A 26,745-nucleotide genomic window follows, 5' to 3' on the forward strand; every position below is an offset into this window, starting at 1 on the left:
AAAATTTGTAATGATTTCTGATTTTAGTTCATTTTAGCATTTCTAAAATTATATTGGCAGATTGGTTCCTTGATATGCCAATTTCATAGTAGAACAGAAACTACCAGCCATTTTGTTTTTGCTAGTCCCTCTAATTGCATAGGTTCTTGAGCGTGCTCCACCTTGTGAAATGATTGAACAGAGACCAGTTCTTTTTGGTACAGGGACTGTGTGTGTTCTTTCCATCTCCTTTTTGGGATTCCTGTGTCAGTCCATATTTTGCCCATAGATTCCTTTAATAATAAGCCTTGAGGCAAGACTTTTTTTCCTTCAGTTCTTTCAGCTTGAGAAATTCAGGTCATGTTAGTCCCTTTTGCTTTGTAACTTCAGGTTTTTAAACATTTTATTATAATACTTCAACCTTTTCCTCTTGATCCCCCACCCTTTAAAATTTGCATATTGCAATTTGAAAATTGCATATCTTCTGCTACGTTCTTTTACTTTATAACTTCTTCCTTTGTTTTAGTTATTCAAAGCTTAAGAGCCAATTTCAAAGTGTCTTTTGGCATCCGTCTTGACTTTTTTTTTAACCTTTTCTGTCTTTTAAATGACCTTTTGCTTTTTTCGTGAAGGATGTCCTGATTTCATCCCCTAATTTATTGCACCAAGTCTGTTCTTGAGATTGTCCCTAAATGCGGGTGCTATTGAAGAAGAAAGTCAAGCTTGGCAACACATAAACCTCCAGGGATTTCCCTAGAATGCATGATGGAATTGAAATTGAGTCTGTTTTCCTGACAAAATAGTAAGTAATGCAGAATGAATCTGAGGAAAATGGAAAAAAATATGAAGAATTGCTGTACCAAAAAGCATTGATTGACATTCGATCGTATCAGAAGATAACAAATGATCAAGAACCAATGATGGTAATGAAGAAAAAGTCAAAGCTACACTGAAGAAACTGGCAAAAACAAAGCTCCAAGCATTAACAGAATACCCGCAGAAATGCTTCAACAAATGCATGCAGCACTGGAATTGCTCATTCACCTGTGAGCACTCACTCATCAGAGACATTTGGAAGACAGTTAGCTAGCCACCTGATTGATAGAGATCCATATCCATGCCCATTCCAAAAGCAGATGATCCAACAGAATATAGAAACTATTAACTAATATCGTTAATATTATACACAACTGAAATTTCATTAAAGATAATTTTAAATTATTGTAGCATTATATTGACTGGGAACTGCCAGAAATTCAAGCCAGATTCAGAAGAGGACATACAATATCACTGCTAATATTAAATGGATCTTAGTTAAAAGGGGAAGTGTCCAGAAAGATGTTTACTTATGCTTTGCTCAGTATGCAAATGCATTCGACTGAAAACATTGTAATGAATGAGAATTCCAGAATAGTTAATGAGCTCATGCAGAACTTGTATATAGACCATGGGGCAGTCAGCCATTCTGTCAGAAGAACAAGGGAGCACTGTGCAGTTTAAAATTAGGAAAGGGTGTGTCAGAGTTGTATTCTTTTACTGCATTAATTCAATCTATATGCTTCCTCAATTATAACTGGAGGAAGACTTGTTAACAACCTATAATATGCAGATGACACAACCTTGCTTGCTGAAAATGAAGAGGACTTGAAGCACATGCTGAATATCAAAGACCACAACCTTCAATATGAATTATACTTCAATATAAAGAAAACAAAAATCCTCACCATTGAATCAATAGTCAACATCACTGCAAAGGAAAGAGCTATTGAAACTGTCGAGAGATTTATTTTACTTGGACTCAGCAGTCTAGAAGTCATACGACATATTCTATTGGACAATCTGTTGCAAAATATCTCTTTAAGATGTTAAAAAAGCAAAATATCACTTTGAAGACTAAAGTGTGCTGCCCCAAGCCATGGGACTTCCAATCATCTCATATGCATAGGGAAGCTGGGCACTGACTACGGATGCCTGAAGAGGAATTGATGCCAATATCAATGTTGGCAAAGAACATTGAATATGAGGGGGCTTCCCAAAGCTCATAGAAAAATCGAGTTAAAGGATAATGGAGTTTTAAATGAACTTTTTGAAGCTTCCTCATATAACATGGACTGCAAGAAAAACGGATAAATATCTTGGAAGAAGTACAGTCCGAATGTACCTTAGAAGGCAGGATGGCAAAACTTTGTCTCACTTATTTTGGAGACAGTATCAGGAGGAACCAGTCCCTAGAGAAGGACATCATGCTTGATAAAGTAGAGGGTCAGGAAAAAGATAAAAACCTTAATGAGTTGAGACACTGGTTGCAATCATAGACTGAAACAAACAATGAGTGTAAGGAGGAGACAGGACCAGGCTGGCGGTGTTTTGGTCTGTTACGCACAGGGTTGCTACAAATCTAAACCAACTCAATGGGACCCATAATAGATTTGTTATGCTAACTTGGCTTCCCTAGGAACGTGTGCGGAGTTTAATCAAGTTTCACCTTGATTAGAGGGCGAAGAGATAAATGGCTTTCCAAGGCCGGCCCCTTTCTATCTTTTTCCCTGGTGATCAGACCAGCGCTCTGCTGCCTGAGCTAGTCCTTTGCCTCCACCCTTTGCTGTGCTATTGTGGGCCACCCAACCCATGGATCCTGTCGCATTGCTGTGACTGCATCACTAGAGTGTGTGGTTCCATCGTGACTTGCTTTGCCACTCTTCTTGAGGATCCATCAGACTGCTTCGTTAAGCAACTTCACTACTGGATTCTGCTATGCCTCAATCTCTCAGTTGCCTGCCCTTGCTTCCCGCCGTACTAGTCTTGCCTGAGAGCAGACGCTGCAGTCTGCTTTCTTGACCTTGGGCCAGCAGCCCTTGTGAGTTGAAGGATCTTGAGTATATTAGCTGTTCCACAAAAATGACTTGAACTGAGTCCTCTATACTGCTGTGCGGACTAATTAGCTGTTACATTCTTCTATCACAGTACCTAACAACACCAGCTATTTTAATACTGTCCTCATTCTTCTCTTGACTGTGTACCTCTGTGATATACTTAAACTACTAGAACACGTACGCATTCTTTGTTCAGAAAACAAACATTTTACAAACTACTTCTTATTTGTTTGATTTGCTTTACAGAGGCTACTCTGGTATTCTTCTTCAATAGGAACCAAACTAGTAAAAAAGGACTCAAAGATCTCAATTGACCTAAATTGGATCCAATGAGTGATGTTTGGTTCATCAGTTAACACATCTTTCTGTTTTAATGTCATAGTGCTTAGAAACTTGGTTTGAGAATCACGCAGATCTGAGTCTGAATCCCATTTCCACAACTGCCCTAGTTGTGGGTTCTTTGGTAAGCTTTTTCATTTTTAATCATTTTATTGGAGGCTCATACAACTCTTATCACAATCCATACATACATCGATTGTGTAAAGCACATTTATACATGTGTTCCCCTCATCCTTCTCAAAACACCAGCTTTCTACTTGAGCCCTTGATATCAGCTCATTTTCCCCTGCCCTCCCTGCTTCCCACTCCCTCATGAACCCTTGATAATTTATAAATTATTATTATTTTGTCATCTTACACTGTCCAACATCTTCCTTCACCCACTTTTCTGTTGTCCATCCCCCACGGAGGAAGTTATATGTAGATCCTTGTAATCGTTTCCCCCTTTCTACCCTGCCTTCCTTTCATCCTCCCAGTATCACCACTCTCCGCACTGAAGGGATCATCTGTCCTGGATTCCCTATGTTTCCAGTTCCTTTCTGTAACAGTGTACATCCTCTGATCTAGCCAGATTTATAAGGTAGAATTGGTATCATGATAATGTGGGGGTTGGGAAGCATTAAAAAACTAGAGGAAAGTTGTATGTTTCATCATTGCTACCCTGCACCCTGACTGGCTCGTCTCCTCGCCGTGACCCTTCTGTAAGGGGATGTCCAGTTGCCTACAGATGGACTTTTGGTCTCCACTCTGCACTCCCCCTCATTAAAAATGATACGATTTTTTATCCTTTTATGCCTGATACCTGATCCCCTCTATACCTCATGATCACACAGGCTGGTGTGCTTCTTCCAGTGGGCTTTGTTGCTTCTGAGCTAGATGGCTGCTTGTTTATCTTCAAGCCTTTAAGACCCAAGACACTGTATCTTTAGATAGCTGGGCACCATCAGCTTTCTTCACCACATTTGCTTATGCACACATTTGTCTTCAGTGATCATAACAGGAAGGTGGGTACCCACTGATAATGATTTTTTGTTCTTTGATGCCTAATACCTGGTTCCTTCTACACTCTGTGGTTACACAGGTTGGTGTGCTTCTTCCATAAGGGCTTTGTTCCTTCTGAGCTAGATGGCTGCTTGTTTACCTGCAAGCCTTTAACACCCCAGACGCTATATCTTTTGATAGCCGGGAACCATCACCTTTCTTCACCACATTTGCTTATGCACACATTTGTCTTCAGCGATCGTTGTCGGGAAAGTGCATCGTGGAGTGCCAATTTGATAGAACAAAGTGTTCTTGCATTGAGTAAGTACTTGAGTGGAGGGCTAATGTCCATCTGCTACCTTAATACTAAGCCTATACATATATGCATGTAGATCTACTTTCCACCATCCTATATAAATATATTTACATATGTACATGCCTGTATTTAGACCTCTATAAGTGCCCTTTGCCTCCTAGCTCTTTCCTCTACTTCCTTTTACTTTCCTCTTGTCCCAATATCATACTCAGCCTTCATTTGGGTTTCAGTAATTTCTCTCAGTTACACTAAGTCCTTACCAGTGATAAGCTTTTTAATGCTAAGATACCTCAAATTCAGCGTGAGAATCAAATAATCAGTCCACAAAGCATTCAGCGCTGTGCCTAGTATTGTAAGGGAATAAGATTGATAATCATTATACCTTTACTTTTACGTTTTTATTAATATTTTTGGTCTTTCATAGACTGAAATCATTGAGGTCTATTGCTAGCTCATTTAGCAATCATCATATCTCCAGCCACTTCATCGGGTTTTCTAGACTGTAATCTTTATGGAAGCAGATCACCAGGCCTTTCTTCTGTGGTGCTACTGAGTATAATAATAGTTTGATAACTACTTATTGAATATGGAAATATCTTAATGAAAATCTCTTCAGTAAACATTATTTCAAAGATGGACAGGTCAAAGATGATAATCTTCTCAGCTGTGACATAAAGTTGTACCAACATATATCTGCAGAGTCCTTTTTAAATCACACTATCACTTCTAGCGAGAAGGTTTATTCTTAGGCCAGTTTTTCAGCAGTAATTCATTTACACTAAAAGTTCCTTGTCTTCGTTAATAATATGGCTAACACTTATACTCAGATATAGCACAGGAACGGTGCTTCTCTTGATCATGTATAACAGAGACTTGGCCTTTCCTATTTGTAATTCCTCAATGTCATCGAGTTAATTCGATTTATAGTGATCCTCTAGGACACAGTACACCTGCCCTTTGAGTTTCTGAGGTTGTAAATCTTTACAGGAATAGAAAGCCTTATCTTTCTTCCACAGAGTGGTTGGTGGTTTAGAACTGCTGAAGTCGTGTTAGCATCCCGATTCATAATCCACTTACCCACCAGGGTTCCTCTGTCTGTAATAGTATAGTCTAATATATGAAGCATTGCTTATTTTATTCAAGGCACTTTTAAAAATATATACATGGTATGTAAAGACATTTATATGAGATGCTGGTGTAGAGATAGAGAAGTACTTCTACGCCCTCACCTTGCTCTCTTGGATCTCAGTTTCACACGGAGATGGCTTGGAAGATTACTATAGCAAGAACTAGAAAGTATAACTTGTTACAGTTACCTTGTGGAGCCCTTGAGTTCTTTATGGAACTTGGCAGAGAAGGCTGCAAATTCACAGCATCCCTGGTAGGTGATGAAGCTGTTATTTCACAAGATTACTAAAGCTTGTATTGTTGTTCCTAATTGCCAGGGGAATTCTGGACGCCTGATGTATTAGAACAAGCACGTCCCAGTCCTGTGCTTTCTCATGGTCCTTGAGATGGTGAAGCGCATAACTGTGGCCATTATATCAAGTAGTCACACTGAGTCTCCCTTATTTTCACAGACCGCTCTACTGTACCCAACAAAGGCTTTACTTCTCTAATTATACAGTGTGATCAAGAGAGTATTTGATTGCAGGACATACGAAGGAATTTTGAGATTTTTCCTCTGCATATAAAGTCTTTTGCAAAGTGTTTATAAAGTCTACATTTTTATTACTTTAATTAATCTGTTTAAAATATGAAAGTTAATGTACTTAAATGTTTTCATACTTTAAAGTGATTCTTTCTTGGGGGGAGTATATATTTAAAAGCAACATAATAATATTCTATCAATGTATCAGAGTTTTTGTCAAACTTATTTTTTGACATTACATTATTTTTTAAATTTGGTGTGAACTATATGTGTGCCTCACATGAATGCCATTCATCAGAAGAATGCCTTGTTGAAAGATAACATTCATTGAAATCTCTTTACCTCATTGTGTCTTTTATAGCACTGCAATTTTATTAAATGTGTTTGTACTCAGGGAAACTGCTAACTTATTAAATACATTTGTTTGTGGGCAGGGAAACTAAGAATTTAATGTGAAGAATAAGGAAGAAGTAGGCATTTCACACACAAAAATTCAATTCAATCGATGAATGCACATTGAAAAGACTTTTAAAATGCTGGAACTATCTTGACGCACCAACTACAAGGAAATGTTCAGACAAATGATGGCACAGCTATAGGAATACTATTCAGACACTCATGAGTTTTGGGCAGAATTTTTAAACCAAGGCAACTTCTCACAATGCAATATTGAGTGAAAGGAACTCTAGAATATAATATTTTAAACATATGATAGAGACGTCATTAAATCATATATGTGCATAGGAAAAGTCTGAATATAAGTAAACAATATAAGAGCAGTCCTTCTTTGAAGTGTGGGTGATCCCTAGATACTTCTTTGTACATCTGTGTTTTCCAAGTATTCTACAATGATCTGTAAGTCTTTGGTATTAAAAAATATATGTATGCAAAAGAAGCTAATAAAAGAAATTTTCTTCCAAAATATCTGACCAATAGTGCTCACAGCATGTTGAGACTTGCTATAATTATTTTGCATGATACTTTGATATTGCCCTTGGCTCCCTGATGAATCCTTATCCTTCTTCATTAAGAGCATGCTATGTTCCTCTCTGCTTCCCTGCAGGCCTGTACCATACTGATCCTCCACTGTCATGAACAACCAGAGCTGCCAGGAGCGGTTCATCTTGTTGGGTTTCTCAGACCGACCTAGCCTAGAGCAGATCCTCTTTGTGTTTGTCCTCATCTTCTACCTGGTGACCTTAGTGGGCAACATCGTCATTATCTTGGTCTCCCGCCTGGACCCCAGCCTCCACACACCCATGTACTTCTTCCTTACAAACCTGTCCTTCCTAGATCTCTGCTTCACCACCAGTTCCATCCCGCAGCTCCTTGTCAACCTGGGCGGCCCCGACAAGACCATCAGCTACGCAGGTTGTGCCATCCAACTCTTCATGTTCTTGGGGCTGGGTGGCACCGAATGTGTCCTCTTGGCCGTCATGGCTTATGACCGCTTCACTGCAATCTGCAAGCCCCTTCACTATTCTGTCCTAATGCACCCTCAGCTCTGCTGGACATTGGTGTCTGTGGCTTGGGGGGTTGGGCTGCTCAACTCCCTGGTTATGTCTCCAGTGACCATGAAGCTGCCACGTTGCGGAAGATGTAGGGTGAAGCATTTTCTGTGTGAGATGCCAGCACTGATAAAAATAGCCTGTGTAGACACCGTTGCTGTGGAGAGCACGGTTTTCATCTTATCAGTACTGATTGTCCTGGTGCCCTTGACTCTAATTCTAATCTCTTACAGCTACATTGCCCTCGCTGTACTGAGAATCAAGTCAGCCGCAGGAAGAAGGAAGGCTTTCAACACATGTGGGTCCCATCTCACTGTTGTCTCCTTGTTTTATGGGAATATTATCTATATGTATATGCAACCAGGTAGTAATTCTTCTCAGGACCAGGGCAAATTCCTAACCCTCTTCTATAACTTGGTGACCCCCATGTTGAACCCTATTATCTACACACTGAGAAACAAAGATGTGAAGGGTGCGCTGAAGAGGCTTATGTTTAAAAAATAAGGTGACAAGAATGAGGTTTAGGAAAATAGAGTAGAAAGCCCAAATCTGATGCAAATGATTAGCCTGATTACAAATAAAATTTAATTTGCATACTATCTAGTGTTTGACATGTCACAATATCTTTTCTTCTCTTTTTCAGTTTGAAATACTCAATAAGAACATGAACAGATGTACAATTAACATACGTTATAACTTAATAAAATCATATTATCACTTGTTTTCTATTGATATTTTATATAGTTGTCATTTTATCTTTTGATTGAGCCAATGAAGTATCAAGATAGCAAGATAAATAGATGGATGGATAGATATTGCAATTACCTTTATAATATCATCTTAATTATTTCAGCTCAAACACTTTCACTGGTCAGTTACACTTGAATTATCTGAAGAAAAAAATGAATAGAACCCCAAATCCTAACTGCAAAAAAACTGCGGTTTAATAAATCTGGTGATAAAAAGGCTCCTGTGTGATTCTGACATGGAGTGAAGTTTGGAAGAAAATAAATTATTCATTTAAGGTCCTTTCCTTTTACAGATCAGGAAACTGAAGCACAGTGAAATATATTTATTATGAGACAAATCTAAAATAGTAGAGCCCATAATTAGTCTTTGGATATATCACAATGAGTATGAATGTTTTCACTCTTTAGGCACAAATTTCCTGTAAGGGATTATTAAAACAATAAATGCAAAGTGAGTATGGGGGCCATGTTTATGTAAGTACAGATACAGAAGCATTTGTACACACAATATTATAGCAATTGTGCCAATTTCATATAATCAGTTTTCCAGATCATATGAAAGAATTGGGACTTATTCTGTTTTCCTGGTGGAGAAGAAAAAGAAATACATCCAAGTGGATCTCCACGTGATGGTGCATCTCACAGAAAAGGCCTCATCCTAGTGAGCCTTTTGAAGAAGAAAAAAACCTTTTTTAATTCAAAAAATATTAAAGATAAATTTGACAAAAATGAAAAAAAGTTAACTAAATAATTTTAGTGTGCTCTAGCCTCCAAATTGGAGTATGGCTTTTTAAAAGAATGATGAAAGAGGATTTTCCTAGAGTAAAACTGAGTGCCACCCCATCCCTTCTCCCCAACTCCCAATAAGCAATAAACTTATTGATGCACAACTCAACACCATCTCATGGCGATCCCATGTATTAGTGTTCTTGGCACACAGAAGCAGACCACCAGGCCCTCCCTCTGCAGCAGCAATGGGTGGGCTCAAACCACCAGGCTTTAGGTTGGTAGTTGAGTACAAACTACTTGCACCAACTAGGGTTGTCGTAACAGTGAAAGAACACGTCTCTTTTTTTTTTTAGTGTGAAGGGTGATCCCATCTGTGGAATACTTCCCTTTCCTCCAATGGTCACTTGCATCATAGAAACTATTTTCATGGAATCTATTTTCTCCCTTCCGTAGATGACCTCCAAATCCAAGAGCTTGCTGAAAATTGATTCTAAATACCATAAAATCTCACTAATGTCTCCTCAACTTTACTTACATTTTTATTATTAAACCTGGTATGGTATGCAACTATGATTTCATCAAATTATCTATGTAGTGGGCAAATTTAACTTAAAGAAGTTAGGTTCATTCCCCCATAGAAGGGTGACAAGGAAGGGGTGATTTAACCGGGGTGCAGTATAGCACCAATGAAGCACACATCATTCTTCTAGCTCCTGAATGCTTCCTCCTGCCCCGCCCACCCCCACCCCCTACTACTATGACCCAGTTCTACCTTCCAAACACGGCTACACCAGAGTACACATATTGGTACAGATAGAGCTCTCAAAGTGGGAGTAGCAATATCATGAACATAGGGTGATGGTGGTAGAAGGGAAAAAGTAGGAACCCATCACAACGTTGGATATATAGACCCCTTCCTGGTGTAGGAGGCCTGGTAGGGTTTAATCAAGGGCAATGTAACCAAGAGGAATTACTGAAACCCAGATGAAGGCTGAACATGATAGTGGGAGAAGAGGAAGGTAAAAGGAAACAGAGGAAAGAACTAGGAGGCAAAGGGCATTTATAGAGGTCTAATACAGGCATGTACATCTGTAAATATATTTATATATGATTATGAGGCAATAGATACATTTACATATATTTGTAGGTTTATTATTAAGGTAGCAGATGAATATTGGACCTCTACTCAAATACTCCCTCAATGAAAGAACACTTAGTTTTATTAACCTGGAATTCCTTAATGCTCACCTTCCTGACAAGGGCATTGAAGACACAATGGGTACATAAACAAATGTGGTGAAGAAAGTTGATAGTGCCTGGTTATCACAAGATATAGTGCCTGGAGTCTTAAAGGATTGAAGATAAACAAGGGGCCATCTAGCTTAGAAGCAACAAAGCCCACATGGAAGAAGTAGACCAGCTTATGTGATCATGAGGTGTTGATAGGATCAGGTATCAGGCATCAAAAAAAAACAAAAAATCATATCATTGTGAATGAGGGGGAGTATGGTGTGAAGACCCAAAGCCCATCTGTAGGCAACTGGACATCCACTTAGAAAAGGGTCACAGGGAGGAGATGAGCCAGTCAAGGTGCAATGTAGCAACGGTGAAACATACAATTTTCAAAACATCATATCATTGTGTGCCCACCTCCATGATACAATCGCTGAAGACAAATGGGTGCATAAGCAAATGTGGCGAAGAAAACTAATGGTGCCCTGTTATCAAAAGATACAGCATCTCTGGTATTAAAGGCATGAAGGTAAACAAACTGCCATCTAGCTCTGAAGCAACAAAGCCCACATGGAAGGAGCACCTTAGCCTGTGCGATCATGAAGTGTCAAAGGGAGCAGGTATCAGGCATCATCAGAACAAAAAAAAATCTTATCATAGTGAATGCAGGGCGGAGTCCAGAGGGGAGACTCAAAGCTCATTTGTAGGACACTGAACATCCCCTTACAGAAGGGTCTCAAAGAGGAGTTGAGCCAGTTGGGGTGCAGTGTAGCAGCGATGAAGCATGTGACTTTCCTCTAGTTCCTAATTGCTTCCTCCTCCCCCACTATCATGATCCCAATTCTACCTTACAAGTCTGGCTAGACCAGAGGATGTACACTGGTACAGATAGGAACTGGAAACACGGGGAATTCAGGAGGGATGATTCCTTCAAGACCACTAGTGTGGGTGGCGATACTGGGAGGGTGGAGGGAGGGTGGGTTGGAGGTGGGGGGGAACCGATTACAAGGATCTACAGGTGACCTCCTCCCTGGGGGATAGACAACAGAAAAGTAGGTGAGGGGAGACGTCGGACAGGGAAAGATATGACAAAATGATAATTTGTAGATTATCAAGGGTTTATGAGGGAGGGAGAGCGGGGAGGGAGGGGAAAAATGAGGAGCTGATGCCAGGGGCTTAGGTGGAGAGTAAATACTTTGAGAATGATGAGAGCAATGAATGTACACATGTGCTTTACACAATTGATGAATGTATGGATTGTGATAGAGTTGTATATGCCTCTAATAAAAAGATTAAAAAAAGAAACATATAACTTTCCTCTAGTTCTTTAATGCTTCCTCCTTCCCTCCGCCCCCCACCCTCACTATCATGATCCCAATTCTACCTTACAAATCTGGCTAGACCAGAGGATATACACTGGTACAGATAAGAGCTGGAAACACAGATAAATCCCTCAGGACAAATAATGAGAGTGGCGATACCAGGTGGGTAATGGAAAGGTGGGGGGAGAAAGGGGGAACTAATCACAATGATCTGCATATAACCCCCTCCCTGGGGGATGAACAACAGAATAGTGGGTGAACGGATACATCAGTCAGTGTAAGACATGAAAAAATAATAACAATTTATAAATTATCATGCGTTCATGAGGGAGGGAGGGTAAAAATTGAGGAGCTGATACTAAGGGCCCAAAGTAGAAAGAAAATGCTTTGAAAATGATGATGGCAACAAATATACAAATGTGCTTGACACAATGGATGAATGGATGGATTGTGATAAGAGTTTTACGAGCCCTGAATAAAATGATTTTTTAAAATAGACCCCCTTCCAGGGGGACAAATACCAGAAATGTGGTTGAAGGGAGACAATGGGCAGTGTAAGATATGAAATAACAATAATAATATATAATTGATCAAGGATTCACAGGGTTGGAGGGTGGGGAGGGAGGGGAAGAGCTAGTAGCAAGGGCTCAAGTAGAGAGAAAATGTTTTAGAAATGTTGATGGCAACATATGTATGAGTGTGCTTAATACAATGAAGGATTGTCATGATTTGTAAGAGCCCCCGATAAAATGATTAATGAAAAATATAAAATAATCCTTTCATTAAGTAGAAGAAATATTTGAAGACTCAAGATATTAGAAGTATGCTGGACTCATATTTCTACCTTCGTTTGAAATCCTCTGCAATGAAAACTATTCAATCCTTTATCCTCATATTAACTATTTCAACTAGGTTTAATTCCTTCTTTTCATTTAAATTTAATGCTGACAGTTTTATTTTCTTAAAACATGAAGTTATATAAACCTTCTACTCAAAATATTCCGAATGTCTCCTTGTCTTTACCGAAATAATTATTAAAACCTGGCATTCATGCCTATGTAAAAAATAATTCACTTATTTCCTAATCTATTTATAGCTATTCTTCACCTTTCCTTTCTAATTCTGTTTATTCAATTTCTTCTTTATCTCTCTGTTCCTCTATCCCTGTTTATTTCCTCCCTCTCCTTTCATTTGGTTAGTATTACCAGAGATTTCTGTATTTTATAAGAATGTTCAGATATAAGATTTGTCAGTTTTTCATATTTTCTGTCGCACCTATTAAAATTGGAATATTACAGGATTATATGAACAAAAACAATTGAATGGTGCAGGAAGCACAAAAATAAGATAGAAAATGCACAGTCACTGTTTCAAAAAGAAATGGTCTATATTCAGTCATTTTTTGATGTAGCATATAATTAAGAACAGCTGGTAGGGGTAGTGAATAAAAAAATTTCAAGTCACATTGAAGGCATTAGTAAAAATCAAGGCGCCTAGAAATTGCGTAATACCAGTTGAAATGCTTCAAGAAATAGATGGAAGACTGGAAGTACTTACTCATCCTTGTCAATAAATTTGGAAGACAATTATGTGGCCAGTAAAATGCAGATATCCAGTATCAAACCCATCTCAAAGAAAGGCAATCAAGCGATATGGGAAATTATCAAATGATATCATTAATATCACATGCTTACAAATGGGCTTTGGGTCTTCACTCTGCACTTCCCCCTTCATTCACTATGGTAAGATTTTTTTTTTCTGATGATGCCTTATACTTGATCCCTTCAACACCTTGTGATAGCACAGACCGGTGTGCTTCTTCCATGTGGGCTTTGTTGCTTCTGAGCTAGATGGCCGCTTGTTCACCTTCAAGCCTTTAATACCCCAGACACTATCTCTTTTGATAGCCGGGCACCATCAGCTTTCTTCGCCACATTTGCTTATACACCCGTTTGTCCTCAGCGATCGTAACATGGAAGTGTGCACCCAATAATATGATTTTTGTTCTTTGATGCCTGATAACTGATCCCATTGGAACCATGTGATCACACAGGCTGGTGTGTTCTTCCATGTGGGCTTTGTTGCTTCTGAGCTAGATGGCCGCTTGTTTTTCATCAAGACTTTAAGACACCAGACACTATCTCTTTTGATAGCCGGGCACCATCAGCTTTCTTCACATTTGCTTGTTTACCCGCTTTGGCTTCAGCAGTTGTGTCGGGAGGGTGAGCATCATAGAATGCCAATTTAATAGAAGAAAGTATTCATGCATTGAGGGAGTGCTTGAGTAGAGGACCAAGGTCCTTCCACCACCTTAATACTAAACCTATAAATATAGGCACATAGATCTATTTCCCCATCCTCATATATATTTGCATATTTACATGTCTTTGTTTAGACCTCTATAAATGCCCTTTGCCTCCTAGCTCTTTCCTCTATTTCCCTTGACTTTCTTCCTGTCCCACTATCATGCTCCGTCCCCACCTGGGTTTCAGCTATACCTCTTCATTACTGGAGATCCCCTTGCAGAGGGGTCTAGGGGAGGAGATGAGTCAGTCAGGGTGCGATGTAGCACCGATGAAGAATACATCTTTCCTCCAGTTCCTAAATGCTGCCTTCCCCCAACTATTATGATCCGAATTCTACCTTGCAAGTCTGGATAGAGCAACGGATGTACACTGGTGCAGATAGGATCTGGAGGCACAGGGAATCCAGGGCGGATGATACTTTCAGGACCAGGGGTGTGAAGGGCGATACTGGGAGGGTAGAGGGTGAGTGGGTTGGAAAGAGGGAACCAATTACAAGGATCTACATGTGACCTCCTCCCTGGGAGATGGACAACAGAAAAGGGGTTGAAGGGAGACGTTGGACAGGGCAAGATATGACAAAATAATAATTTATAAATTATCAAGGGCTCATGAGGGAGGAGGAAACGGGGAGGGAGGCATGGGGGAAAAAAGAGGACCTGATAGCAAGGGCTTAAGTGGAGAGCAAATGCTTTGAAAATGATGAGGGCAAAGGATGTACAGATATGCTTTACACAATTGATGTATGTATGGATTGTGATAAGAGTTGTTTGAGTCCCTAATAAAATGTTTAAAAAAATCACATGCTTACAAAATTTGACTGAGGATAAGTTACAAATAACTACACTGTACATCAACTGGGAACTACAAGAGGTTCAAGCTGGATTTAGATGTGTGGTAGAAGGAATACCATTGCTGACATCAGAGGGATCGTGGCTTAAAATGGAGAATATCATCAGAGAGATGTTTCTCTGTGCTTAACTGACTATATAAAGGCATTTGACTGTATGGAGCATAACAAATTGTGAATTAGCATTACAAAGAATGTCTTGGTTAATCACATCATGTGGGATGATTACAGAACAGTATAACTGCCAAAAAACTATGAATCATAGCCTATCCAAACTGATGCATTTTATGGGGACACTTCAATTTGTGACAAATGGGAATTTAAGAACACTTAATTGTACTCATGTAGAACCTGTACATATATCAAGAAACCATTGTTCAAATAGCACACAAGGATACTGCATGGTTTCAAATTGGAAAAAGCATGTAACAGAGTTGTATATTTTATTAATATGTATTTGATTTCTATGCTGAACAGATAGTCTGAGAAGTTGGATGGTATGAATATGAACATGGCATCAGAATTAGAGCTTGTGATAATTAGATGAAACAACTTTGTTGCCAAAAATGAAACATTTAATGATGAAGTTATAGTTGCACCTGAACATGAAGAAATGGAAAATCCATACAACTGGGAACATAAACAACATTATAGCAGATAGTGGAGAAATTGAAGCCATCAGAGTTTACTTTTTATTCAATCAACAATTAATGCACATGAAAGCAGTTGTGAAGAAATAATTATGCATTGCATTGACAAATGTGTATCAAAAGACCTCTTCTAAAATCTTAAACACAAACATAACTACTGTGTGCTTGACCCAAGCCATAATGTTTTCAATTACTTCATATACATGAGAGGATTTGACAATGAGAGTTCAAAGAAGAACTAAAGATTTTGAATTGTGGTAACGGCAAAATAATTGAAAGTACCATGGACTTCCTGCAGAACAAAGCTGTCTTGAAGAAAGTACACCCAGAATGTGCCTTAGAAGCAAAGTTGACACTTAGCTTTGGACATGTCATCAAAAGGGATAAATTATTGGAAATACATCGTGATTGACAAAGTTGAGGGTCGGGGGTGGGGGTGGAAAAGGACCTTCAATGAGATGATTGACATAGCAGCTACAAGGGACTCAAAGACAGCATCAGTTGTGAGAGTGGCATAGCATCAGGTGTTTCCTTGTGTCTACCTAGCATGACTGTAACTTGGTACTGAGAAGATGACACCTAACAACATTATATCTTTGTTTTATAACCTTCTCATGATTTTTTACTCTTGACTTTCCTTCTTTCTACTTTTCGAATTTTTATTCTTATTTTCCAATGTGTTGAATTAGCTGTTTGTAGTTTTAACTCTTTTGATAAAATCTTTTTAGGCTACAAATGTCTCCTTGAAATACAGTTTTAAAGCATTCCAGAATCTTTTGTATGTAATATTTTTATTAATTGCCAGTTTTAACGTTTACCGGTTTCTAATGTGATACCTGCTTTATCTTCAGAAATATTTGAAATGAAGTTTAAAAATTTTCAAGATTATGAAGTTTGAAATTTTTAATCTTTGGTATTGGTTTATAATTTAATATCATTATGGATATTAAATATTACCTAGCTTGTGTTACTTTTTCAATTTGTGGAACATTGTTATGGCCTTTTTAATTTTACAAATATTCCACTTGTTCAAAAATGTACATTCTCCATTTTCAGGATTCAGAAACTCACCAGTATAAGTGTATTGATTGTGTTCTTCAAAATCTTCTCTAAATTATTTATCTACTTGATCTATTAAAGACAGAGGGTTAAATCCTCGATTATGCTTGTGATTTTGGCAATTGTTTCGGGTTATACAATCCATTTTATTTTATGTATTTGACTATGTTACTAGGTATATATAAAATCAGCCATGATGGCTCAGTGGGTTAAGCATTGAGCTGCTAACTAAAAGGTTGATAGTTTGAACCAATCAGTTTCCCCATGAGAATAAAATGAGGCCACTTGCTTGTGTAAAAATGTACAGCCTCGGTGCACTACAGAGCAGGGCTACTCTGTCCTCGGAGGTCACTATGAGTTAGGATAGAATCAATGGCAATGAGCTTGGTTTTACTTAAGGGACATCTAAATTAAATTCATATCATCTTGGTGAAATCTTCCTTCTATTGTCCTGTTGCATCATTATTGATCCTAGTAATTCTTTTTATTGTATTATCTATTTTTATGATAATATTATACGTGCACAAAATATATTCTGACTACCAGTCCTAGGGTATATTTATTTCTCAATCATCTTTCATCTCTTTTTGTCATCTTTCATCTCTCTCTATTATCGTTCGCTACCATAATTTCTTTGAAAATTATCCGGAGGAGGAAATAGCCCTTTCCATAATGTAATATGTTGTTTAAGACCAGATTGTTGGGAGGTTTTCCGTTTGTTTGTTTGTTTGTTTGTTTGTTTGTTTGTTTAGTCTTTTGTTGCCCATTCAGAATTTCTGAAATTTGGGTTTGTTTGTTTAGTATTATATCTTATAATCAGTTAATTTATATTCTAGCTAAATATTACAAAATCCAAAATATTTTTCGATCTAATTCTGCTCCCATTTGTGTTCGCCTTTCTTACTCAGATTACCTTATCTCCTTGTGTGTCTATGCGATTTTGGTGGGTAAACTACCCTTTTCCTCAGCTGGACCTGAGAGAGTGTTTGAAGCTTGATTTAAGATTGTGTTTCTTCACATAACATTTGCAATTGTTTGTCTAAGTCACTTGGATACACTACCAAAATATTGCAAAGCAATATTAAATGCAAAAGGACAAAGGTGTTTTATTTTCAAACAAATGAAAGAAAAAATTAGAAATTTAGAATTTTTATCTAGCCAGAGCATGATAATATATATATGGTAAGTAAAGCCTCAGAGGGGGAATTTGACTACATACTTTTCAAGATACAGGGAAATCAAAATAAGAACATAGAGAATAAGTGATGGAAAAATTAGACTGGAATAGGACGTGAGTATCAATTAACCGGCTTTATTGGGAAACACGAGCCATGGAGTTTTTTCAGACTAGAAGGGAGAGCAAAGAAGCAGAGTGAAAGGATGTGGCAATTACATAATCTCCTGACAACTTGAGCAAAGGGGTGGAGTCTAGTTTGTCAATCAGGTCATAGCCAATCATGCCATTGTCTGGGCATGGCTTTCTCCTGAAGATTCTGGGAACTCTTGTTTTCCTCCCTGGAGGAGGGACACACTTCCTGACTGATTCATTTTCCCACTAACAAGCCACATGGAGGATCCAGGATGATGGAGCCAGAGCCCTGGAGCTGGAGCAGCCACATGGAGACCCACACCAGCGTTGAGATGCTTCCACCACCACTGGATCCACAAGACTTTCCACCCATTGGCCTCTGATTTTCCATTTCATATATTGTCTGAGTCTGAAGAGGAATTTATGGACTGTTAGTCTGGGTATTTTAGAGAAACAAATCCACAGAAACTCATGTATAAGAAAAAGTTTTATATAAAGGTTAAGTGCACATCAAGAAAACATCCCAACTCAGTGCTGCCCAAGCCCACAAGTCCAACATTAACCCATATATCCAACACCAATCCACAAAGTCCTCCTCCATCTCACAAAACACACACTATGACACAGACTGCAGGAGGAAAGCCAAGTCAGTGAATGTGTAAGCATCTGAGCACTGGTAGGGGTCTCCATATGGCTGCTCCAGCACCCAAGGCTGCAGTGGGGTAGGTCCATGTGACTTCTCCTTGGGGATGTCTTGCAGGAAGTCAGCCTTGCCAGCTGAAGCAGGGAACTGGCTAAGGCAGCTGCACCCTGGTCTGACCACCACAAAGCAAGAGACTCCAGAACTAGAAAGGCGAGGCTCACTGAGCCATTTATCTCTCTGTCCTTCAATTAACTCCACATGTGTTTATCGGCCAGGTTTGGCACAATAAACTTTAACTGACTCACAGATATATGGGCTAATATTGGACTTATTGACTTTATCTGGCTTGGGCTGGGATGTTTTAATATACAATTACTCTTTTATATAAAGCTCTCTCCTATACATATGAGTCTCCCTGAATTTGTTTCCCTAGTCTACCTGGACTTACACAAAGGAGATCAGAATAGCAGAGTGAAGGTAGGTCGGAAAAACAGGGTAGTAGAATCCCCACAGATAGAGAAAGCAAGAGATCAAGAGAAAGAAACCATGCTCTAATATACTCTTGGGGACTGTGGTTAGTAACTAGGCTTAGGATGGCACTGTGTATCTTTCTGATTGGCAAATATGAATGCAGCAGGGGTGACGTAAACTCTGACACACACAGGGGGTTCCTTGGTGTGTGTGAAGGAAGATGGGGGAGTTATGGGAAAGAGACACTTGTAATGGCTAGGTGCTACTTCACGCTCAGCTGGGCCCATTAATATGAAAGGTGGAAAATGGCTTCAGGCTATGGTTGCTCGATTAATACTTAATAAAATGACTTTTAGACAAAATGCATTACTGAGTGTGGAGGGGTTCCATAACTAATGGTAAAATGAAAAGTTCTAATTTGTCATCAATTCAAAACATAAATGCACCTAATAAAATTGTCTTAAGATATGTGATAGACATAAAACTAAAATCATCATCATAGTAAAATATTTTAACGCCTCACTTTAGATTATTTACTAGAAAAGGGAGAAAAAAGAAGGATCTTAAAAGGTCCTAAAAATAAAATAAACAAGCTTGATTCAAGAGGAACTATAGAATCTTTATCCAAAAATAGAATGACCTGGTTTCTTCAGGCACAGATGGTACAGTGCAACAAGGAAGCCTCAAACATGTTGCAAATATAGTTGTCATCCAGTCTATGATTTCTGACCAAAACACAAATTAGATACGAATATCAAAATATATATGAAGTAATTTTCTGCTTAGAAATTTAGAGCTAAAATAAAGATGAAATGATGTGAGCTTACAGAAAGAAAAAAAGAGCTCTCTGCAAATAGTTCATGTAAAAACAAGCACTATAATTAAAATAAATAAAGATATAAATGTGAAAAAAAGAAATTGAGAGACAAATTATAAAAGCACTTATGAATTAAATAATAAATCATAAGTCAAAACTTATAAGAAATAAAGAGAAACCTTATATAACAAGAGAAAGATAAATCCTTAAAAATATATAACCATTATAAATCTACACGCATCAAATATACATGACATCAAAGTCCCAGCTTCCAGGAAACAAATGCTAACGGAACCGAAGGGAGAAATTCTACAACAGTAGTTGCAGCTATTAATATAGCACTTTCAATGAACAGAGCATCTAGAAAGAAAACTCAAGAAGTCAAAGATTCGTCAAGGAGTCCATGTAGAAAAAGAATGTTTGGAAAGTAATTGTGAGAACTACTGTCCATTCTACTCGACACAGTTCATATATGGAATGATACGTGTATTAAATCCCAACTAATGAAAAAGAATTTTAAGTAGAAGACTTGCACAAATACTATAAGACAATGAGACCTAACAGTCGGATCTAAAGCACTCTACTGAACAACAGTAAAATATACATTCTTCTCTGTTGCACATAAATCATTCTCCAAAATAGATCACATTAGGTCACAGCAAATCTCAAAAATTTTTGAAAATATCATCCCAGACTGTACTGATTGAACCTAGAAATTTATAACAGAGAAAAAACTAGAAAATATCCAAATATGAAGAAATTAAAGAACATACTATTTAAACAACTAATGGATAAAAAATCAAGCGATAAACCAGAAAATACTACATGTTGAATAAAAATAGAAAAACAACATGCTACAACTTATATTATGTGGCAAAAAAAGTACTCAGAGGAAAGTTTATAGCAGTAAATACCTTTATTTTAAAAGAATAAGAATTTCAAATCAATAATATAATCTACAACTTGGAGTAATAAAAAAGAAGAAATAAACCTACTTATACTAAATGGAAGGAAATAACAAATATTAGTGCAGAAATAGAATAAAATAGGGAGTAGAAAAATAAAAGACTCAGATATCTGAAATATAAATAAAATTGAAAAACCTTTAACTAGATTTACAAAGAAATATAAAGAGAAGATGCTATTATCTAAAATCATAACTGAAAGTGAGGACAACTAATTGACCCTAGGAAACAAAAAATTTTAAATCATGACATATGTTAGGTTTTGCACATTACAGCCTAATACATAACCAGTGTGCCACCAGGACTCCTATATGGTAGGTCTTATAACAAGAGAATACTATCATTAGCTATCAACATTATCATTAAATAACAAAGATATGAGTTGTATTTCTGTATTAATCAGAAAATTGAGTTTATTCCCAGACCTATAGGATCTATAGAAAAAATACATATATACATATGTGTGTGTGTGATGATTTTGGTGAAGGTTTAGAGAACAAATAAGTTTTCTATCCCTATACATTTTGTTTCATCTCATTGATTGAAACCCCCACAATGGAATATCACTTATTCCACTCCCTCCCTCCGTCTCCCGTTCCCACTTCTCTATGTCTCCTAACCCTTTTAATTTTGTCCTCGGATAAATGCTGCCATTGGAACTATATAGAGGTAAGGAAATGACATCATTTGTCAGTTTTAGAAAAAATAATATAGACTGCACTGGGAAAGCTGAGAACCTGTTGGGAGATGTCTTAGTAGACAAGTTAAAGGATTTAAGCCAAAGTAAAAATAGTTTGATTAAACTATGGGTAATGTGGTCTGAATAGTGAATGTAGTTAGGGGTATGTTGAGAACATCAACCAAGTTTAGGGTAAATGACAAGACAAAAACAAAAAGAAAAAAATCAAGGCTAACTCAAGGATTTCTCTCTGTCAGCCAGTTGAGGGTCTGGTATTAAGATTCTGGAAATCTGGCACGCAGAGACAGAAGATGAGGAGTTTAGGTGTGGAACTATTGCAATTTTAAAGTTCACAAACAATCCATTTGTATGTGAGGGTTAATAATGATTTCTGGGAAAATGAAAATAAGAAATCATGGAATTTTCCTACTCTTATAGAGGAAAGAAGAGATCCCAAATTCAAGTATCGTTTTGGAGATGCATTTATTAAGCCTTAAGATATCTGGATGAGGGTGACATCAGCATGAGGCCATACTGGTGTCCCAAGACTCACAGGAAAAAATTGTATACACAGAGTTTGGAAAACAAAGGAAACTGTCACAGAAACATGACTGACAGTAGATCAATTCATCTTAGTTGTAGGTAGGACTAAAAAAGTGGAAAGGGGGTCTTGATTGGAACACAGACACGATTCTAAAGAGAAAATCTTACAAAATCAGTTCAAGGTCTTTTGACCAGCATCATGAGTACTCATGACCCCCACCACCCCAAAATTAGCCAAGGGCACACTCCGGCAAGTGCTAGTGGATATGCTACCCCTTCTTGGGCTGGCTAGGGGAGTAAAGCCAATCTACTATCCATTGACACCGAGGCTGCAACAATGGCCTCAGACATAGGGACAATTATGAGGATGGCACAGGACCCTGCCGTGTTTCATTCTGCCCTTCGTGGAATCGCTGTGGATCAGAACTGATTTGATGGCATCTAACAACAACTTTCAAATACACTCTGACTGGGGGCAAAGCAGTTCATATTGTTAGTTACTGGTGGATAGAATTCTGTTGACACAGTGGTTTCACGTGGGGCTGCCATCTGCAAGGCTGGGAGCTGGAAACCAACAGCATCTCTGTGGGAGACAGACTTTCTGCTCTTGTAAAGAGCTACTTCCTCGGAAACCTCCAGGGGCAGTTCTACCCTGTCTATAGGCTCGCTATAAATTGTTGTCTGGTAGTGAGTCAATACAGGCTAAATCTGTGAAGTCTCATAATGGAATTAAGACACACACACACACACCCCACTGCAAACCATAGCTTTCTGCAATTCTAGTGCTCAGAACTTAATGCACCATAACTTTTTTGAAGTGACCCCATATGTAGTAAACACTCAATTTTATTTAGTATATACAGAGGTCATATACAAATGAAGATATAAGAATGCAGCCTTCAGGGTGGATACAACTCAATGTAAAGGAAACCAAATCCTCGCAACTGGATCAGTAGGTAACATCATGATAAATGGAGAAAAGATTGAAGTTCTCAAGGATTTCATTTTGCTTGGATCTTCAATCAATGCTCATGGAAGCAATAGTCAAGAGATCAAAGAACTCATTACATGGTGTAAAAGTGTACAAGATACCTTATGTTGAAAAGCAAGTGTATTATATTACTGTGAGGACTAAGGTGCACCTGACCCACGCCATGGTATTTTCAATTGCATCATGTGTATGTGAAATTTGGACATTGAATAAGGAAAAACAAAGAAGAATGGATGCATTTGAATCATGGTGCTGGCAAAGAATATTGAAAATACCACGGACTGCCAAAAGAAGTACAGCCAGAATGCTCCTTATAGGCAAGGATGGTGAGAGTTTGACCCACGTACTTTGGATAGGAGAGGCTCAGGAGAAACTAATCCCTGGAGAAGGACATCTTGTTTGGTAAAGTAGCAGGACAGCAATAAAGAGGAAGATGCTCAATGGGATGGACTGACACCGTGGACACATCAATGGGCTCAGACATAAGGACAACATCGTGGATGGCACAGGATCCTGCAATGTTTCATTCTGTTGTACTTAAGGCTGCTCTGGGTCAGAACTGACTCGACAGCACCTGGCATCAACAACACACACCTTTCTCCAAAAAGCAAAGGTAGATGAACTGAAGACAAAGTTTTATCCACTTCCCTAGGTGACATTCTGCAGATTTTGCCTAAGTGGTACAAATCATCTTAGGTGAGAATCACACACTCATTAAATCTCAGACGCTGAGGCGATGATGTAGAGGCCACATCGACCTCCTTTGAATACACAAGAGTGGAGAGTCCAACTCCACACCCACCCACGACAGAGTGCCGCAAAGCAAAGGCCAAACATGCCTCCATGCTCCATCCACTGTCACCGATTCTGACACCAACCGCCCCTCCCACCGCACTCTCCTCTGCTGGAACCCATAATTCATTGTGATGACCACACAGAACTCACAGACAATACCCATCACTATAGGAGGTTATTAGGGTCACTAACAGGTCACTATTTTTTTCACTTTTTTTAAGTGAGTCTATAATCACACAAGCATATAATATTAAACATGAAAGGCACATTTTGCCTAATAGGGTGAATATTTAAGCATGGACAACAAAATTGCAACCAGCACTAGTAATACAAGGAATGGAAGTTAAATACAGACAATAGGCTCATTCCTAGTCAATTTGGTCGGAAAAGATTGACCACCTTATGTCACCTCTCCAAGGCCTCCCACGGGGACTAGTCACACTCTGAATGTCTGAACTGAGGCTAATGAGTTACAAGCATCAGGACACTCTTGGGGCCACTGGAAAATCAAAACACCCTGAAACACCTCAGTCCCTAAGGCATAGACCTTGAGTTTGGTTTCTTATAAAAATATCTCTCAGATATGAAATTGACCTTTTATCCATGGAAAATTCCATGATATTTGTAGCATGAATCGTTTGGGTACAGACTCAGTGTCTGCCCTGATTTCTACTTCTAATGCCACATAAAATGGATGGATAGTCTTCCTAGAAAAACCTGGAGATGGCACAATTGTGTTTACAGTAATTTTTAAAAAAAGAATTGGTGTTACCTTGGTCAGAACCTTTGTAGGAACAATTTTTACTTTCATTGCCTTTGATGATTAAGCTTTTCCAAGGACTATTCTGCTCAAGGATGGCATATTTCAAAGGCATATTTTACATTTGTTTTCAATATATTCTAAGACTCTGTTTGTGATCTCATCTCCTATCGTGTTTACTTAGTTCCAGGGCCAAATCTTCCACTTGGTAATCACTGAAACGCTGTATTTGAGAGACCAATATCATTTGGTTTCATCTGCCTGATAATCACGGTCTCATCAACATGTTAACATTCTAGTTTCATAGGACGGTGGTCATCTTTAAAGACCATTTTGTTTTTACTAGAAGGTAGTTGGATGTCTGTGAAATCTTAATTATGCATGAATGTTATATTCTTAATCCAACATTCAAATGTTTCCTAATACCTGCTAAGGTTTGTTTGTTTGTTTCCTCCTGATGTTTTAGACACAAAATAAGCAGTGGTGGTTTTTGAACATTTGATATCTGTACCGTCTTTGTTGTGTACTTAGGTCAAGTTCTGCATGGAAAGTGGAATCTGAACTGTCGACAAGCTAAGTACTCTGGCCCATGAGAAGTGATAGTACATGACCATTTACTCTTCCATCGGAACCAAGTTAGGCCTCATAGGCATGCAACCTGTGTTCATGTTTCAGCTTTGTAGACTGTAACAAAGGTGTGTATATATGAAAAGTCTTCATTGGAAACGCCTCCTGACAGCTAAGAGGAAACAATTATTCCTATTTAGATTTTTTTATACTCGTGCAACAATAGAACTAACAGAAATGGAACACTATAAATAATAATCCTTGTTCTTAAACTGTGACCACATTGTAATCCATTTATAAACTTGGACTAAGAAAGACCTTAATAAAGGATTGCTACAACTTGGCATGTGTGGTTAAATTATACTGCAAGTTATGTTAAAATAGCATATGCCAACTAAATGCTACTTTTGTGATTCTAATGAATTTTACATGTTTCTTATAAGACTGTATGCTTTCTTGGCTCAGATCACCTCTATTCACCAGTAAGAACAACATCATTCACAAGGACATTCTCAACTACAGCTATGAGACATTTCAATGACAGTATTCAAAACATTTTAAGAGGTATCAACTGGGCATCATGGCAAACTGGAGAAACTCTTTCTCTGTGACTCTTGAAACACAGAGGTAATGAGAAAAAGCAAAGGTATGTACCAGCAACTTTTAGTAGACAAACTAGTGACAGTGCCAGTTTTATGGATCTCTATGTCTTGGAGAAAAGACCTGAAAATGTGGAAGACACTGAACTTAAGAACCATGCTGTCACAGGGATGTGCTAGAATGTTCTCTGTTATTCAAAATACGAGCAGGCTGTAACTTAAACTACCAGTTTCAGTAAAGAGCTAAAGCCCAATGACATTACATCTTTCATCTGGGAGGGCACACTAGCCCAGGAAGAGGGGCAGGGGATCCACAGCCAACGGCCACAAAGTTCATGAATGGGAAATTTATACTTAGAAACCAATTCCTAATTCTTATTTTCTTGCATTTTAGAACATACTATTCCAAATTAATGTCATCCTTTGGCTCCACAGTAACAACTTCCCCCCAAAAAAAACAATCACAGAAATGCTGGAGGAATAAAACAACATCTAGAATCCAACAGAAAAGACGGAACAGAGAGGTGGATTTAGTCATGGATTTTGCACAAAAAGTGATATTTATGAACGATTATAAGAGTCCTGAAAGTTTTCGTGCAATATAGCATTAGATAACAACCTAAAATGAGAATATTCGTGACTGCTTATTACCATGTGACTCTAGTGTAGGATAGGCTTACCATTGTTCAGTGTATGAGATCAAATTGCAAAATGAAATGGAAATTAATTTTCATTTTCCCAAAGAGTCACATTTTCCAGGTAGCTCAATTCTTATTTTTGAGTAAAATGGTATTTTAATAAAGGTTGCCCAATATTTTATTTTGTTCTTGCACGTTTGTAATTTCCTATAACCCCTTAACCTGCTTTATTTCCATTTATTCAATACTGTTTTGTGAGAGTCTGTTATATGCCCATCTCTTTTCTAGATTAAGGGGATATTATGGCTACCAAGAGAGTTAAGGTCTCTGATCTTGATGAGCTTCATATTGTCTTACTCTTATTCAGTGAATATTTACTCTTAAAATTCCCTCATACTGTTTGTATGAGAGAGGGGATTAAAAGGG

The 26,745-nt window shown here is 38.2% G+C and overlaps 1 protein-coding gene across 1 annotated transcript; it reads left to right on the forward strand.

Moving 5' to 3' along the window:
• The first annotated feature begins 7,230 nt into the window (after window positions 1–7,230).
• Window positions 7,231–8,151, forward strand: LOC142437510 (olfactory receptor 2W3-like). The gene has a single exon (XM_075540638.1). The coding sequence runs from the start codon at window positions 7,231–7,233 to the stop codon at window positions 8,149–8,151; it is 921 nt and encodes a 306-aa protein (XP_075396753.1).
• Window positions 8,152–26,745: the final 18,594 nt, after the last annotated feature.

Source organism: Tenrec ecaudatus, chromosome 1 (genome assembly GCF_050624435.1).
Source record: "Tenrec ecaudatus isolate mTenEca1 chromosome 1, mTenEca1.hap1, whole genome shotgun sequence".
NCBI lineage: Eukaryota > Metazoa > Chordata > Mammalia > Afrosoricida > Tenrecidae > Tenrec > Tenrec ecaudatus.

What these genes read in the sequence shown, in the direction of transcription:
- LOC142437510 (XM_075540638.1), top strand. Translation starts at nt 7,231, where the DNA reads ATGAACAACCAGAGCTGCCAGGAGCGGTTCATCTTGTTGGGTTTCTCA.